The sequence below is a fragment of the Chelonia mydas genome, chromosome 3, assembly GCF_015237465.2.
Source record: "Chelonia mydas isolate rCheMyd1 chromosome 3, rCheMyd1.pri.v2, whole genome shotgun sequence".
Classification (NCBI taxonomy): Eukaryota; Metazoa; Chordata; order Testudines; family Cheloniidae; genus Chelonia; species Chelonia mydas.
This window is the reverse complement of record NC_057851.1, coordinates 109,135,973-109,154,469: the sequence shown is the minus strand read 5'-3', so window position 1 is coordinate 109,154,469 and position 18,497 is coordinate 109,135,973. Positions and strand designations below refer to the sequence as shown.

At 40.7% G+C, this 18,497-nt stretch overlaps 1 protein-coding gene across 5 annotated transcripts in view; it reads right to left on the bottom strand.

Annotated features, from left to right (window-relative positions):
• Positions 1-18,213, bottom strand: part of UST (uronyl 2-sulfotransferase) — a 312,291-nt gene extending 294,078 nt beyond the window's left edge. For 2 of the 5 annotated variants that reach the window (XR_006289649.1, XM_043543110.1), the window contains exon 1: positions 17,519-18,213. Coding sequence is in view for 4 of the 5 variants with exons in the window: in XM_043543110.1 (XP_043399045.1) it covers positions 17,519-17,774 (256 nt within the window). In the remaining variant the exon portion in view is untranslated. The remainder of the gene's footprint in view (positions 1-17,518) is intronic. The other 3 variants (XM_043543111.1, XM_043543109.1, XM_007057039.4) reach the window with 3 other exon arrangements.
• Positions 18,214-18,497: the final 284 nt, after the last annotated feature.

Here is an 18,497-nt window from a genome sequence, read left to right as displayed (position 1 = left end):
GAGTTCCAAATAAAACAAACCAGAGATAGAGTTGCATAAATAAATGAAGAAATGTAAATTCAAGGACACTTTAATATACTACAGTAGAATAAAGCCACTTAAACAGCATGTTTCAAGTTATTTCTAGTGAAAGAAATTAAAGAAAATAAACTAGTCTCTACCTAACTGCCATCTCAGCAGAAAAACAACCTTTTAGGAACAAAATCAAGAAACTGAATAGTGCCTAGTAAGAAAAGTTAAGGCGGTTGCCTTATGACCTTTGCCAAGATTAAATTCTTGGAACTCAAGAAGGATTAGAATTGGGAAGAGTATATTTCCCTTTTCAAAAGAAACCAAAACAGTCAGGAGCTTACACGACATTTTATGGGTCTATTCATTGTCATAAACTGTTCTTTTAGTTCATGAACAAGTACAGCCTTTCAGGAGTCAGAACACATTGCAATCCTACATTAGAGCTTACCCTCACCTCATTAATGTTTTATGAGTAATGCAATGAAAGTAGGAGGAGAGAAAGAATGCTTGGGCATCCCCACCCCTGTGCTCTACATTAAAGCAGGAACATATTCCAATGAAGCAGGTTCCAAACTGTGGCTGTGAATTTTACAAAAGGTTAAGAATCTTAGATGGAATATAATAAAAAAAAAAAACTACACACATCCATACACTAATGTTTCTAGCTGGGTGTGAGACATCACAGAGGGGGAAGTTTCAAATGGGGGAAAAGGTCCATGATTTTGGAGTCCTGTAATCCTTCCCTGCCCCCCAAAGACACAGGTGACCAGGAACTTGGCCAAAGGGAAGGTACCAGAATAAGGGTTTAACACTGTTTTTAAAATAAGTACATAAATTGAAGTTAGCGGTGAGGACGATGAGGAGAGCAAAAACCCTGCTTTTAATGTATTTACAGTATACTAATGAGGAAATACTGTTGAGCCAGAGCCAAATTTCAACTGAATTGCTAAACTTGCCAGTTTTAAATTGGAACTTAATTAGCAAACCTGAACCATGCTGTGTTTTGCGTGTGATGTAAACCACCATCTACAGAGGAACGGTGAGACCACCACATCTCTTTCTTACAGGACCAAAACTTCAGGCTTGAATTAGGATCCAGAATAATTTAATATGAAAACAGAAAACTCTGTACATCCAGCTGCGCCAAAAACACAAACGTATTTAAGAAAAAAAAAACATTAACCATACTATCAAGTCACTTTAAAGTTTCTGTTAATTTTTGTTTGTGACCTGATAACGATCTGTTAGTACTAGAAACCAAATACCTCTGTTTATTCACACTTCAGAAAGAGTGTAGGTCCCTACGTTAGAGTTGAGGAATCTTCTCCAGATATAAAGAGCCAACTGGCCCAAGAAAAAGGGCAAAATTTACATGAATATCTCTGTAGCACTTGTTGCAATTAAGAACGGTCTTATGCTCTACAAACTGAGCATAAAGATTTGAGGCACACTATGTATAGGCTTGGGAAGACAGAATTAAAAACCATTGGGCTGTCTAGACAAACGGGGGTATCTTCTTTGCTTCTATGCACTTCCCAGTCCTTCCCTCCCTAGCATCAGCAGCACAACTAGCTCCTATGCTTTAAGTTACTGGTTTGCAAAAGCAGCAATAATTTAAAAGGGTATTATTTTGAAGCCAGCTATACAGCTTTCAGAGTGAGCATGTTACATAGGCAGCTGTTCCCACACCTTACCATGCCACATGCATCCTTTTTTTTAGCGTAAAGAGGGTCTAATGCACAAATCATGCAGACAAACTGGAGGCAGTTTTAGAGTGGTAGAGAATGGTACAACTTGCCAACTATCTTCTCCTCCATGAGAAAAGGCTCCTTTCCAAGACAGACCACCCTAACTTGCCAGGTGTTCCCCTCAATACCATGCAAGTTAAAGGAGCATATGAACCTAAATTACTGCTTCTCTGTTCCCTCCTTTACACATTTCTAAGTGAAGAACCCTAAAAGATATGTTTTTACAGTTTAAGCTCTGGAAAATTTAACAAGTCTGTCCACAGTTCTCCCGCCCCACTTTTTTAAAAAAAAATACTCCCAACAATTACCTTCTCTCCCCCACTCCCTGTTCAGTATCTTGTCCTGAACCTGATGCATGGCACTGAGGAGCCTGGCCATGCCAATATGAGCAACCTGGATAAAGATTCTTAGAGATTACTATTCGTGGATAAGCAAGACCTTTTCATTCTCAACAACAGAGTTCTAGCATGCATACTGTACATGTTTTCCGGTCAAGCCCCTCTCCACACAACTTCAGAGTAGAATGATCAGATAAAGACAGTAAAGATAGATGAGGAGAGGCAAAGTTGTATTAGTAATGCCAGATTTAAGAAAAACAAAAATCCTTGTAAATTTTGAGGCTAGATTTGACCACTTTCTGTTCATTCAAACTACTCAGCTATGCTGAGAAACTTGTACAGCAACTGCCTGCACTGGGCACAAGACAGTGCCATGTGTTCCTCCCTTTCACGAACACTAAATTCACTATGAAGTCTGTCATTATTTATTACTAGCTCTTCTGAGCAATAATGACAGGAGCGCTATTGCCCAGTGGATAAGGCAATGAACATGGACGTAGCAAACCTGGGTGCTACTCTTGGTCCTGCCCAGACTTCCTTGATTGGCTATATGGCAAGTCATGTTGCCTCTTTTCCTGTCTATAAAAGGGGGATAATATTAATCTTCCTTTGTAAAGCACTTAAAGAATTTTGAATGAACACTGCTCTTTGAGAACTAAATACGATTGAGATGAAGGACCAGAAGCCGGGCAGTCTGGCAGGCATCCCACTCAGCAGTTACTTTGCAAAAGTAGCTGCCTTGCTAAAAGTCTGCACCTCCTCTACAACACCTAGTAGGATTTTCAAGTACTGCATAGCCACCATTTTTAAGCAATTTGTTCCTGATAAAAGATGCTGGATTGACAGCTCTACAACAAAATCCTCTATATGCATAACAAGGACAGCACAAACAAATCCAATACGTGCTTCCCCTACTCTTCCCCAGCTGTGTCTCAACCATGACCTAGCTGAACATCTAGAGAAAAAACAGTTCATTCCCCATGTCCCTGGCTCTGTTAATGAGACCAAGAACGGGTTAGTGCTTGTGGTGGTGATAGTGGGAGTTGTGACATGAACACTGAACTGACATCAACTCATTCCACAGAAGCCCCGGAACAGCCTTGAGACAGGAACAACTTTCTGTCTCTGTCAGCTGTACTTGAACTGGTGGCCAGGAGGGAAAAGACACCACATACCATTCATAATCCCACAAATCATCTAATCCCAAAGCTTCTAATAGTCACATTAAAAAAAAAAATCTATGGAAAAACACTGAAACCATCAGCTGGTTCCACATAAAGTACTTTAGAAAAAAGGAGAATGCCCAGCTATAAAGAATCCTAGAACTGTGCCAAAGTCTGACTCACTGCTTGTTTAGAAAAATATCAGATTTAAAAAATTAGAGGAGAAAACTCCATAACATTAAGAAAACAAGTTTTTCATTCAAAGATAAAGTAGCTGAATGTTTGGATTCAATTGACTCATCAGACAATCATTCTGGAAAAATTTACATCAAATGATTAGTTTTAGTCAGAAAAGAAAATCATATAATGAGTATTAGCAATGTCGTGTGCAGTCTAGTGCTTAGAGAAAGGGATAGAGGCACAACCTACACCTTCTGTTCCCACTTCTACCTCGGTCTCACTGAAAAACTTCTCTTCATATGTGAGACGTGAATAGTAATTCCTATTTGTCTAACAGAATGCTATGAGGTTTAGTTGTTTCAAATGACTCTGAGAATTTTGGATAAAAGACACTGAATGTGCATATCATTTATTTTGACTTTTTTCAGCTGGGGGCTGAAAAGAACAGACCTACTAACACTCCCAGCCCCAAAATAATCTCCCTCCCACATACTACAATCAGCTCACTTCACCCAGAAAGTGGCTCTGAAAATACCTGGGTTCTGTCACACTGTTAAAGTGGTGCATTAGGACCACTCTGAAATCAAAGGGTTTGCATAAAGTGCAACTTCCCCTTGATTTTAGTCAGTGGTGGGCAACCTGCGGCCCGCTGGGGTAATCCGCTGGCGGGCCACGACAGTTTTGTTTACATTGACCGTCTTCAGGCATAGCCACCCGCAGGTCCCAGTGGCCGTGGTTTGCCATTCCAGGCCCATGGGAGCTGTGGGAAGCGGCATGGGCCGCAGGGACATGCTGGCTGCCGCTTCTTGCGGCTCCCATTGGCCAGGCATGGCGAACTGCAGCCACTGAGGGCTGCGGATGGTGCCTGAGGACGGTCAGTGTAAAAAAAAAAAAAAACTGTCTCACAGCCCACCAGTGGATTACCCGGACAGGCTGCGTGTGGCCCACAGGCTGCCCACCACTGATTTAGATTGACATTTTTTCTGTTTTGTAGTTAAATGCTGGAAGTTTCCATTATATCTGGAAGAAATGATGCATCTGTTCTCATGTTCACTTGTTTCACTATTGCATAGATGGTCCAAAGCTACATAGTTTATATACCATACATTTTTCAGAGCTACATAAAGCTAAGAGCCTAGTATTGGCTTTCTGAGTCCAGCATAAATGTAAATGAAGTGTGTTTAGGTGGGTTGTTAGGTGTTCCATACCATGGCAGGAACCTCTACGTGGGCAGGCAATGTGTCTTGGAATACTGTTGTTGCCGTCTTGATGTTCTGTTGAATATACTTTATAGTAAAATAACTTGTCATGCCAAATTTATGGGTGGGTTTCTCTGTTATTGCTGGCCAAATAATTAGAACAATTGGTTACTTTGGAATACACTGTGCACACTCTCTCTCTCTGTCTCTCTCTGGGTTTCTTACAAGAGTTTAATACATGGGTTGTTGCTTCAGTTCAAAATTTAAGTCTCAGGCTTAAAATCTATCTTGAATGTAGTTGTTTTATTGCTTCCTTTAACATTCACTAATGCTACCCTGGATTTTACAAACAAAGTAGAACCAGCAGTGTTTTCCAATCTCCCTCTTTTTTCTTTTTACCTTTTTTTCCCCCCAATTAAAAGATCATTGACTTTTCATTTGTATGCTTATACCATAAGTGTTGGTTTCTTGTCAATTTCAAGACCTTTTTTCTAAAAGCTAATAGACCTAAAATGGAGGTTTTTAAATATGGTAGAGAGATTCTCTCTCTGGCCACTTCTCCTCTCATCTGCATAAAATCTATGACAATTACAGTAATTGCTTTGTATTATTTTTATCACTTTGTTTATGTAGTAGCAAGAGGCAGGGAAGGTGCTCAGAACTTGTGTATATGAACATTTTAAAAAAAAATCTATATCAAAAGAAATAAAAAACAACAACCTATGGTATTGCCTGAAAATCAACATTAGGCAAATGTTAATTGTATTTTATGTGTTTTTTTTTAATGCAGTAGGTGTTTTTGTTCTTTTTAGAAAAAAGTATCATGCTGTCATCATTTGCTCTTATTTCATTCTTCTTCTTCCAGCTGTTCTCTCTCTGCTCCCCTGCATACGAGTCTCCCTTTGCACATGCTTCACTGGTTTCCTGTTGCCCAGCCACCTTGTTCACCGGTCCACATATACCTCTTGATGTTATTCTACTATTGGTGGCTTATACTTCTGGTCTTACTGGAGGCTCCAGTTTCTGAGAGCAGCTCCCATTTCCTCACTAGCTCTTCCTATGTCTCTGAGTCTCTTACCCCACTGGTCTGAAATATCTACAGGAAAAATAACCTGAATTCCAGGTATTTTGATGAAAGGAAGAAACTTGGAAATCATTGACTAAGATGTGAGGAGAGAGTACGTAGCAAATTAAACATGTCTTTGAAATTTTGTATGGCAAGAAAAAAGTCCAGTATGATTTTTGAGCTGCATATACAGGCATCCTATCATTGAGCTAGGAAGGTGATGATTCTTGTCTGTATTATTTTTTTATGAGATTACACATGGAATATCACTTTCCGTTTTGGACACCACTGTACTAGAAAGATGTGGACAAATGGGACTGAGTTAATGTGGGGCCTGGAATAATCAAGTGTAGTAATTTCAGAGTTAGACTGTATATGATTTGTTTACTAAATTAGAGATATAATCATCTTTATGTCCATAAAACTTTTGGAGACAAAGGATGGCGTGATGGTATGAAAAGGTTATATGGTAACTAGAAGTAATGAGAACAAATAAAGACCCAAAACAGGCTTAGTAAAAACTAGATTTACCAGATTGTGGGATATACCCCCAAGAGTAGTAGGCTGAAGCCCCAATGCTTGGCTCACTTAAAACAAGACTGGACAAAGCAGCAGAAAAATATCCTGCAGAGAAAATCTTGTACTGCCTGAGGGATGGATTTGATGACCTAATATCTCTCTTCTATCTCTGATTTTTATAGGAAAAGGAGATGCATAGCAACAGTTTTAGTATTATCTAAAATGTATAAGGTAGATACTCTATGCTGTGGTTTCACTAACTTGTCCATTCACATTCTTTCATGCACACAACTGATATTTCGGCAAGAAAAGAATACCCCATGCAATACCGATTTCTGTTGTCTTGTCTGGTGGTTGATGTCATAATGCCCGGGGCAGCGTGTTGCCAATCAGCAGAGGCACAGGAGAGGAGGATAGTTAGCATCAGTTTCCCTGTCCTGCCACAGACTTCCTGTGTGACTTTGAGCAAGTCACTTAGGCTCTCTGCCTCAGTTCCCCATCTGTAAGATGGGAATAACAGCACTTCCCTACCTGGTATTGTGAGCATAAACCCATGAAAGTTTGTGAGGCCATCAGATACTACAATAATGGGAGCCATAGAAGGACCTAAAAAAGATTAAAAAGTTGTCAATACATTCTAAACAGCCACAGAATGAAATTGATAGAAGAATGACTAGTTTGATACTCACAACCATTCTAGGCAGCAATGAAATTGGCATACGTCATATGTCAGTATCATTCTGCAACCACTTAGGAAAGCTAGAATTATGAGGAACAGCTGAGGAACTGCAGTTGTTGCACTTGGACCTCACAGGTGGCCCTCCTACCTGCACCATCTTTTGTATAGACCCCTCATGGGTAAGCCCAGGCCTCTAGTTAGTGGGTGTCTGCTAATTTTTTCATAGGTGCCCAGATACTATGGAAAGTGTTCCACAGAACTGCCTAAAACAAAAACAAATCATCCTGTTACTTTTGGCCACAGACAGAAATATGGAACAGAGAACTCACTTCTTCACTCCCAATTTTTTTTTTTGGGGGGGTGGGGGGGAGAATGTAGGTTGAGCCAAGACAGTTTCACACACACCCCCGACTCTGAAGAAGCCTTTCTTTGTGGCTCAGCATGTTCCATCCACACCTAGGCAAGGATAATAGGCAGAGTTCTGAGGATGCAACATTCACAGTCTCATCTCCCTTCAAACCCACAAGGAGTTCTCAATGCTGTCACAGAATTATATTATTACAGATTCAATGCAACCTCCAGCTCACGGTGGAGGAGGGGAAGGCTCACCCCAGGTGCAACTGGGTGCCATGGCTGCACAGCTCACGAGACACAAGGGAACAGAGAGTAGAGTAGAATATGCCTTCTGACTATATAATCCAAACACATTGTAGCACCACTTGGTGAAGATTACTGCACTTACAAAACTTCACCATCAACAAAACCTTTATTAATTATTATTATTAAATCAGACAGCAGCAATAACTTAATTGCAGAATGGCGATCAAAAATAAGAGTTCAGTTGCAGAAAAGAAAATAGCTGTGACTTTCTTTTACTCTTCTCAAAGAGTGAAGTAATATGAAGTGGGGAAAAAATAGACAAGTATATTTTTATAATGCTTGAGCAATGGGAATCAGGCTAGCACTGGCTGTAAACATCTAAAATGGTTTCAGTCCAGAATAAAAGTTTTAGAGTTCATTTTCTTATGTATGCCTGCATACACTGATTTGTGTGTATGTAGTGTAGTTTTTAACTCTGTTGGCTCTACTTAAGAGACTTTGTGTAACTCAGCTTTCTTTATCCCCCCCCCCACCCCCGACCCCCACCCCAAGGAATGATGGAGCAATAAAAGTGGGCAGTAGGTTATCAAGAGATTTGAACCTAGGACTTGTCACTAAAAGCACAAGCTTCTTCCACCTAAGCTAAAGGAGTAATCTCCCCCAGCTGTCAACAGTAGTAGACTTATCTTTGTATGTAGAACAGCCACTCATGGGTCACAATAATACAGCTGACAGTGTATAAACACTAGCAGTGGATGAAAGTTTAGATAAAAACCCAAGGTTATAGATCAGAGGCACTGACTTTTAGTTTTCTCTGTGGGTGCTCCACCCCAAGACACCAACCCCACGCCGCACCTTCCCCCAAGGCCCTGCCCTGCCTATTCCCCCCTGTTCTGCCCCCTCCCCTGAGACCCCAGCCTCATTCTGCCTCCCATCTTCCAAGGTCTCGCTCTTGCTCGACCTCTTCCCACCCCAACTTTGCCCCCTCACTCAGCCACTTCCTACCCCACTCTGCCATCTTGATGTGCTCCGCCCTCCCAGAGCCAAAAAACAGCTGGGGCTGGTGGGTGCTCATTTTTTTTTTTTTTTTTTTTTTTTTTTTACTGTGGGTACTCCAGCCCTGGAGCACCCATGGACTCAGCGCCTATGTTCTAAATATTTTATAGTAAGTATCCAACCCCGTTGGGCCTGAAAAATGGAGGTGAAGATCTTGCAACAAGCACTCATGTGATTTCCAGTACTTCCTGTGCTTCGTCAAACTAGAAACATTGGTCAGGACAGTCTCTTTTTTTAATTAATATTTATTATTTTATAATACCCTCTCATCTGAAGCATTTCAACTTCTGGTCCCAACTGGAGTCAGGAAACACAGAAGTACCCAAAAAGAAAAATGTAAAATGAGTGAAAAATTAATATTGGGGTGGGAGGTTCAAATGTCAGTCATGGTGTACTTCAAGTTTTTCTAAAAATTAGCTCTTAATTTGTTGACCTAGTTCATCCATCCCCCAAAATTCCAAGAACACCAAATCCTCCTGGAATGAATCGTCCTTGCGTTATATATATAGATTTTATATAAAAAAAGTGTAATTTCTTATGCAATGAAACAAATTATGACCACTGATTTCTCCCACCATACATTCATATGCAGATTCTGAAATTAATTAAGTGCCCAGTTTCATTCAAAAACTTCAAAGTAAACTGACTTTGACCAATCTCAGGAGTCAGTGAAGTAGGAAAACCAAAAGGGATATCACTTATCACATGCTATGATTCAGCATATCAAGCAGATTTTATTTCCCCACCGAGCATCATGCATTGAAGCCTTTGTACTTATACCGTTTCCCTCTCTGGCAGTTTTAAATGTACATCGTTCTTTCTGACACCATAAGTAAAGGCAAAAAAACCCAAACCAACATGAATTCAGAAGGGAATATGAAAGTCAGTCCATTAATCCAGAAGCACTTTTCCCCTGACACTTTCTTGCTTTATTTTGGCTTGCGTATTCTTCAGCTACTATTAGAGTGCCTGCCATTTATTCATGGAGGAAGAGAGGCTTAGAGCAACACAATGAACTGAGGTGTTTTTTTATTGTATTACTCAATTTGCAAGGGAAGTCTAAAAAGCACCAACAGGAACAGAAGGTAAGTGACATAGTTATGCCCTCAGATACATAAAATACCACTCCGCTTGCATAGGTCCATATCAGATAACAAATTAAAGCCCCATGATTGGATTTCAAAGGTTATTTATATCAAATACTTGATTTAGTAAACTTGCTAAAAGTGATTATGTTGAAAGTTTACTATGACAGCTTTAAAAAGAAGGGTAAATACTTAGATAACTGGTTTTGTGTTAATTTATCTCCAAGTCCCACCTTAAAACACAACCTGTGCCTTATCTGAAGTACCACCATCTGTTTTGGGTAGAACCAGAATCCTGAGGTGACTATGGCCCATACTACAAATACTGATGTATCTTAAATACTTATATGGCCCCCACGGCTGTAGAACCTGAGCACCTCAGAATCTTTAATGTATTTATCTTCAAAACACTTCTGCGAAGCAGCAAACTGCTTCTATGCTCATTTTATAGATGGGGAATTGAGACAGAGAGAACAAACAACTTGCCCAAGGTCACACAAGAAGTCTGTGGCCAAACAGGAAATCTGCCAAGTCCCAGGCTAGTGTCCTAACCATTCGGCCATCCATCCTTTCCTATCATATATATCACTCCCTGTTATATAATCTGATACTAATGACAGAAGTCACACTGAGTAGAATCCTGGAAAGGATGAAAGTTACACTGTATTTCACGCGGAGAAGAATAAATCCTTTCAAGATCACAGTTAAGGTCATTGATAGGAAATGTGAAGTATACACAGCTGCATACTTACCTCAACACCTGTTCATGGGTAGTGCTTTCCCAGTATATCTCCAAACAAACACCATTCAATACTCCAAATGGAAAATGCTATTTTAGAATGCCATCAAAATACACTCATGACCCCAAGTTATTATTGTTATAACTGTATAGCCATGGTAACAGTTAAGTTACTATCTAAAAGCTAGTACTCTCCACAAAAATTGAAGTCACTCATGAAACAAATAAGGACACTGTACTTATTCCTATTTTCTATTTGCAAATGCCGAATCTAAAGTTGTAAATGTATCATATTCTAAACCTTCATTTTAAGCTTTATTTTTACAAGTGGACAATTTGTGAACGATGAGCAAGTAATATATGGAAAACAACATTCCTACACAGCCTTAAAAAAGAAGCTATTTGAGATGAGGTACATTTGTTTGTTTTTTTCCTTAAAACTCATCTTAATTTTGAGAGGTTGGTAAAATGAATTAAACTTCAGACACATTCTAGTTAAACAAAATACCTTCATGTTCTCAGTACAAAACAATGCCCAAGGAAGCAGAGAGTAGAAAAATATCAGGTACAGATTTTTGACTATCGATCACATTTTTTTCAAGGCTTTATGCCAAAATTTTTAGATTTTCAGATTCTACAAAGACAGCAATTAATACATCTATGGATTGTAATAAATCCTTAAAATCAATTTAAAAATCTAAACATTTCAAAGCCACCAAAGAAACATCATCCATTTTGAGAGTAAAGAAAGTTCCTGAAATTGAAAAGAACACAGCAAAGTTTTAATTCAATCTGTTCAGACTGTCTTGTTAACTACTCAGTAAAAAATCAATATTTCTACAAAGTTGGTTCAATTAAAACACACAAACCAAACACACACACACAGCTATATTCACAATCAGTAGTGTGAGTTACCCAAAAGCATATTTCATATGTAACTAAGATATTCTCACTGCTGTATTCAATTTTTGTTTAAAAAAAGCACTTTGAAAAATGAGATTCTATTATGTATCATTGTTCTGCTTCAATGTTAGAACAGAGCAGATAAATAAGCACATACATTTATTATACAGATAGCTCCTTAAAGGTAATTGTCAGACCAGTTAGTTTGTCCCCCTCATGGGAGGTCTCTTTCCCACATTTGGGCCTTGGAAGGTTGAAAGTTCTGGACAATAATGAGGCATACACTTATGACATGATCCAAAACACAACTGGTGGGTTACATTTTTGCCATACCAGTTCTGACACTGTCCCTTAAAAAAATAAAATAATACTTTTTTCCCTCCTCTAACAAATAGATGACCATAACAGAAAAATACATTTCATAAGATTCTTATACAGGGATGAGAAATATGTCTCTTCCCCCCACGCCCACCATTAATGTCTATTATGAAGAATTGATGGGACTTTTATTGGTAGGGTCTTAAAGGAACACGACAACTCAAAATCAATTTTCAGACTGAAAATTGTATACTTTCCATTGTAATAAACATGTAATATTGTCACAGAAACTGAAAAGATTGAAAGAGTTGGAGAAAACATTTTTCCTCTACTTTGTGTATTTTGTGCATTTCATAGCACTTTGTGTATAGTCACTTTTACTGTTTTACTAGATAGTTTTCCCTTTTGTATGTCTTTCACATGCTGTAACAGGAAAGAAAAACATTTTTTAAAACTAGGAAGGCTGACGGGCAGGTATAGTACAGACTGTCATTATTACTGAGACATTATTAAAACTAGGGCTGACAAGCGCTTAAAAAAATCAAACGTGATTAATCTCACGCTTAAACTTATGATTAATCGCGTGCTTAATCACGCTGTTAAATAATAGAATACCATTTACATTTTTGATGTTTTCTACATTTTCAAATATATTGATTTCAATTACAACACAGAACAAAGTATAAAGTGAGCACTGTACATTTATTTTTGATTACAAATATTTGTGCTATAAAAAACAAAAGCAATAGTATTTTTCAATTCACCTAATATAAGTACTGTAGTGCAATCTCTTTATCAAGAAAATGTAACTTACAAATGTAGAATTATGTATAAAAATAACTGCATTCAAAAATAAAACAATGTAAAACTTTTGAGCCTACAAATCCACTCAGTCCTACTTCTTGTTTAGTCAGTCACTCAGACAAAAAAATTGTTTACATTTGCTGGAGATAAGGCTGCCCTCTTCTTGTTTACAGTGTCACCTGAAAGTGAGAACAGGTGTTCATATGGCACTTTTGTAGTTGGCATTGCAAGGTATTTATGTGCCAGATATGCTAAACATTCGTATTCCCTTTCATGCTTCAACCACCATTCCAGTGGACATGCGTCCATGTTCTGCTCGATAACAATCCAAAGCAGTGAAGACTCGACGCATGTTCATTTTCATTATCTGAGTCAGATGCCACAAACAGAAGGTTGATTTTCTTTTTTGGTGGTTCGGGTTCTGAGATCTCCACATAGGAGTGTAGCTCTTTTAAGACTTCTGAAAGCATGCTCCACACCGCATCCTCTCTGATTTTGGAAGGCACTTCTGATTCTTAAACCTTGCATCAAGTGATGTAGCTATCTTTAGAAAACTCACATTGGTACCTTCTTTGCATTTTGTCAAATCTGAAGTGAAAGCGTTCTTAAAACAAACAACATGTGGGTCATCATCCGAGACTGGTTACTAGAACATGAAATATATGGCAGAATGCAGGTAAAATAGAGCAGGAGACATACTATTCTCCCCCAAGGAGTTTAGTCACAAATTTAATTAACGCATTATTTTTTTAACGAGCGCCATCAGCATGGAAGCATGTCCTCTGGAATGGTGGCCGAAGCATGAAGGGGAATATGAATGTTTAGCATATCTGACATGTAAATATGTTGCAATGCCGGCTACAAATGTGCCATGCAAACACCTGTTCTCGCTTTCAGGTGACATTGTAAACAAGAAGCCGGCAGCATTATCTCCCATAAATGTAAACAAACTTGTCCGGCTTAGTAATTGGCCGAACAAGAAGTAGGACTGAGTGGACTTGTAGACTCTAAAGTTTTATATTGTTTTGTTTTTGAGTGCAGTTATGTGGATTTATTTTGTTACATTTGTGAGTTGCACTTTCACGATAAAGAGGTTGCATTATGGTATTGTACAAAATGAATTGAAAAAATATTTCTTTCATTTATCATTTTTACAGTGCAAATATTTGTAATAAAAATAATATAAAGTGAGTTCTGTATACTTCATAGTCTCTGTTGTAATGAAATCAATATATTTGAAAATGTAAAAAAAAATCCAAAAATATTTAATAGATTTCAATTGGTATTCCATTGTTTAACAGTGCGATTAAAACTGCGATTGATTGTGATTCATTTCTTAATCGCGATTCATTTTTTTAAGTGAATTGCATGAATTAACTGTGATTAATCAACAGCCCTAATTAAAACATATTAAATGCTTTCAGTAAAGTACAAAAAGTAAAATTAAAAGACATTGTCAAGAATTTTTAATTAGAAATGTTCTTCTCCACCATCTGTTTGCTTTTAGAGAAGACAGACATAGTTGATGATAAAAGAAGAGCTATGTTCTTTTCCATTTGGCAAAAGACAGGTTTTTTCCCCCCAAGTGTTCTTATTTTAACAATTTTAAATTTACCGAGTACACCTCATGCTAAAATAGCATCAAAGACTATCAGCATGGCTCTACAAATATTAGACTGCTGCTTTGGAAATGGAAAGGCTGGGGACAGCAATAAAACCAAGTTTTAGCAGGCCCAACAATAATAGTGGCTATTTTAAATTTATGGTGGAACAAAAAGTGTGAGCAAGAGAGAATTTAGTGCTTGTATAAAAGGAGCTAGACTGGCCATCCTGGACACTGAAGTGCTCTATTTAACCAGCCACAAGAGGTTCACAGAATAGGCAGCCTCCATATGCAGTCAGATCCTTGGTCTCTCCCTTGAGACTTCCAACAAGAATGCCAATTAGTGCCAACAGAGGTAGCGGTTTCAGTAACGTGATAAAAATCCGACAATAGTACTCATTTCATATTGACCACTGAACAGTTAATCCTATGGCAATAACAACCACTCAAAACAGCTAAGGTAGATATGATATTTCACATACTATATGAACATTCCATAGGCAATGTGAACATTCTAGATGCAAACGCATGCAAAGGGGAATAATGTAACACAAAAATACTGCAGCTACAAGGGAAAAAAGCCTCCGCATTTTCCCCAAACTTCACAGGACTAACCAGGATTTAGGAGATCTAATCTCCCCACCGCCAGGGGATCCTAGTCACTCACATTAAGGAACTCCAGTTGATGCTCTCAAAATTTAAGTCCTCTCCTTGTCTATGGCAACGTGGCAGAAACAGCAACTACACTGTCCCACAGCTGCACTGAAGCCGTAAAGTCAAGTCACAAGTTGTGATTCACTGTTTTTTTACTTGAGTTTTATCTCAATGGAGTCACACTGACATAAAACTGGAATCATACTATGGAGAATCAGGCCTAGAATGTAAAACAGGAGTTAGTGTTACCTTTCCACAGTTTTCCCTTTTGAGTTGATCCAAGTATAAGGTTGACATGGAAGGAACCACAGTGTTTAGCACAGCTCCACATCCACCATACTCTGCCCATTTTTTCCACATAGCCTTGCAAATAAGAGGAAAGATAGCTATGCAAAGAGGAACTACCACATATAGACACTTTCTCTCTCAGGAAGGCATCACAGCTTTTTTTCAAACATATTTTCTTCCCTCTGCATACTGTTCAATAAGGGAATGGAAAGTGTATGGCCAAAAATGGCAGGAAATTTGGTCCATAAAAAAGTTTAATGGCCACTGGCAAACTTAATATTTTTAAATAGGCAAATAAATAGCACATCTTGACATGTAAAAAAAAAAAATCATTTGGTCAGGCCTAAGACCAAACAAATCAGGCCCATCCCCAGCCTCTACCTTCCCATTTCTTGGAATACACACCTGCCAGCTGCCTCTTCAGTCTCACTTTCAGTTTCAATTCTGGTAGGCAGTATTGCTTACAAACATATTTGCAGAGCCTGAGGAAAAGGCTGCCCATGAGCTTGCCCCAGAGTAGTGCCACCGATCAACAAAGCAACAACACTTACTACGCAAAACATTGTCAAAAGCACCAAGTAAACAAATACAAAACCTAGAGAAACCCATGTTTGTCCTCTATTCCTTTTCTGTTCTCGTAGCTTTAGTTGTTTCCTGTAATAATAATTGGTACAACATTTTCAGATCTGAAAACTGATTGTGTCCCTTTATCTTGATCTTGCATGCGAGTAGTCCCATTGACATCACCAAGACCACAAGAAATTGTTTGCGTGCCTACCTGCACAATCAAAGCCTTAGTGATGTTAAAATGTGGGCCTGAAAACTTTTCAGTTTTAGTCAGATCATTTCTGTTTTAATTTCTTCTTTAAATACGTGTTAGCTTTCTCATCAACTCTTGTATTTTAGTTTTAAAGTGAATATGGTTCTCTTGGGGGAAACCAATGGCTCCTTCTACAATGCTCAGCTTATTTGAATTATTCCTGACGTCTTTAATAAGGGACAAAGATCAAATCAGCAACACATTAACAAGAGAAACACCTATGGTAAAAATTATTAAAGTATTTTTTATACTTCATTCTTCACAAAATGGTTTAGACAAAGATCTGCAAATTTCTAAAATGCTTAAATAAGCTGGGTAAATTTAATGGCCAAACTACTAAGGAACATTACAATCAACAATAAAAGAAGCTTTGAACCTAAAATCTCACTCAAACTTCAGAAACAGAAATCTATTCCATCATGAATTAACAGAATATTAAATTTATTCAGATACCTGTTCATTCCTGTCTCCTCTATAATGTAAAACTTAACTCCTAGTATTTCTGTACTAGAGATATGAAAATATGACTTGTTATGCCTGAACTTCCACATTTTATATCTTGAGGGCAATAACTATAGTTTTCACTTGCAATTCCAAGTTCTAATCTAAATTAGTAGTGGAGATGTAGATTTATAAACCCTTTCTCCATACAGTTTTAAAAGGCAAGATAAAAGACCATCAAAGGCCTTAATTTAGTTTCAAATTTTAGAAATAGCCTCCAGTGCACTGTCCTCTACCTTTTGCCAAAGCTCTATTTTCTCAGCACATTCATTCTGATCATCCTTTTCCCTACTCCCTGCTTTTTAAACACATACTCATAGGTATTTACAAAAAGCACTGCACGTTTTTCCCTCCTCACCAGTAGCATAGTTGTGTGTAAACTGAGCTTCTCATTTGGGGACTACACCAATACATCACGGCTTCTTACACAAACTCAGAATATAAGATCCTGCAGATTTACTTCCCAAATTCTTCACAAAACTTCTTTTGCTTCCACTCATCAACCCAAAAGTCTGAAATACACTATTTTTCTAGGGAATCACCTCTTTCTAACTCGGGAAACCAGAGGCTTAGCCTCACCCCCTGTGCTTCCCCTAGCCACATAGTTGAGAGAGGTTCACATTCTTTGCAAGAAACATTCAGCCTGAATGAACACTATTAGGAATATGGATTAGGAAGGTACAGAGGACTGTGCAGTCCTTGAACCTAAGGAAATCCAGGGTCAAGACACTCTCGAGAAAGGAGCCTCTCTTGTTAAAAAGTTGAGCAAAAGTGAAAAATACCTTTGCAGGCCTGGTTATTCAAGGACTAGAAAATTAAGATAGCCAGGCCTGGATCAGCATCGCAGCTCTGCACCACACTGAACGCCGCTAGATTTTCCAGCTGGGGCCAATTTCGGATCCTGTGGGGCTCTGGCGAGCGACGAAACACTTTGGGTGGGGAAACTGGCACAGCATGTGCGCTGGGCCACTTGCTCCTTGCTCAGCCTGGCTCTCCGTGCACACGCATGCACAGGGCTCCGCCGTGCCCCGCGATGCTTAGCAGGCCGGCTGATCGCCAGGGCATCCATCCTCCCCTGCCGCCGCCACGCAGGGGATGCACGTCAAGGCAGCAGGAGCTGCAACAAGTCCCCACGGTGACTGGAGTGGGGCTGAGCCGGCCAGGCATGCGAGCGCCCCAGCCCTGCGGAGGGGGGGCTCCCCACGCGGCATTCACCCACCCCCCCCCAGCCCGCCGCCCTTACCTAGATAGTGCCTCAGGTCCAGCAGAAAGTGCGGGGGTCCCCCGTTGAGCTGGAAGAAGAGGGAGCCCAGGCAGAAGAGCAGCAGGGCGGCCATGCAGAAGCCGTAGTCTCGGAGCGAGAGGAAAGGCAGCAGCGAGAGGGGCCGCCTCCTCCTCCAGGCACCCCCCTGCCCGGGGCCCCCTCCAGCTGAAGGGGCCACATGGGGCCGGGGCTCCTGGCAGCCCCTGCTGCTGTGCTGCTGCGGCTGCTTCTTCATCGTCCCCGCCGCCGCCGCCGCCCCCGGGTCACACAGCCCGCCGGGGACAGCGCATCCTCCATCCGCCTGCCCCGCTCCGCCCGGGGGGAAAGTTAGCGGGAGCTCAGGCGAGCTGCCCCCTCCCCATGGCCGGCTGCCCCGAGCCCGGCTGGGAGCGCGAGTCCCGGGCGCCGCCGCCGAGTCCGGCTAGGCGGAGGCGGCGGCGGGGGAGGTCACCATCCCACTCCCTGGCTCCCGGGGGCTTCTCTCCTCCTCCGCTCCGCCGCCGCGCTCTCGCGCTCTCTCCCCGGTGTCAGGTTACAGCCCAGGCACCGCGGGCTGCCGGCTCCAACTCGCCGCGAAGTTCTCTGCGCCCCCGAGCCCGCTGCTCGCCAGCCACCTTCTGCTGCGCGGCGCTCGCTCCTCCCCGAGCCGCGCCGGGGGCCTGCTGTTTCCACACCAGCGACCCCTGGGGGCTCTGCCGCTCACTCCCGCTCGCTGGATTGCGCTCAGGGGTGGAGTAAGGCAAGGGCAACAGAGCGGCAATGAAGCTCCCTTCACTAGGGCCCCTGCCACCGCCGCCTCTAAGCCCCTGTTCCCCAACCAACCAGCTGCCTTCTGCCACCTCCTGCTCCCTCCAAAACTGATTCCCCTGCCCTTCACATCCTCAGCTTGTCCCAAGCCCCACTGCCTCCCAAACCCCCCTTACCGTCCCAGTTTGCAACCGGACTTCCTTGCTCTCTC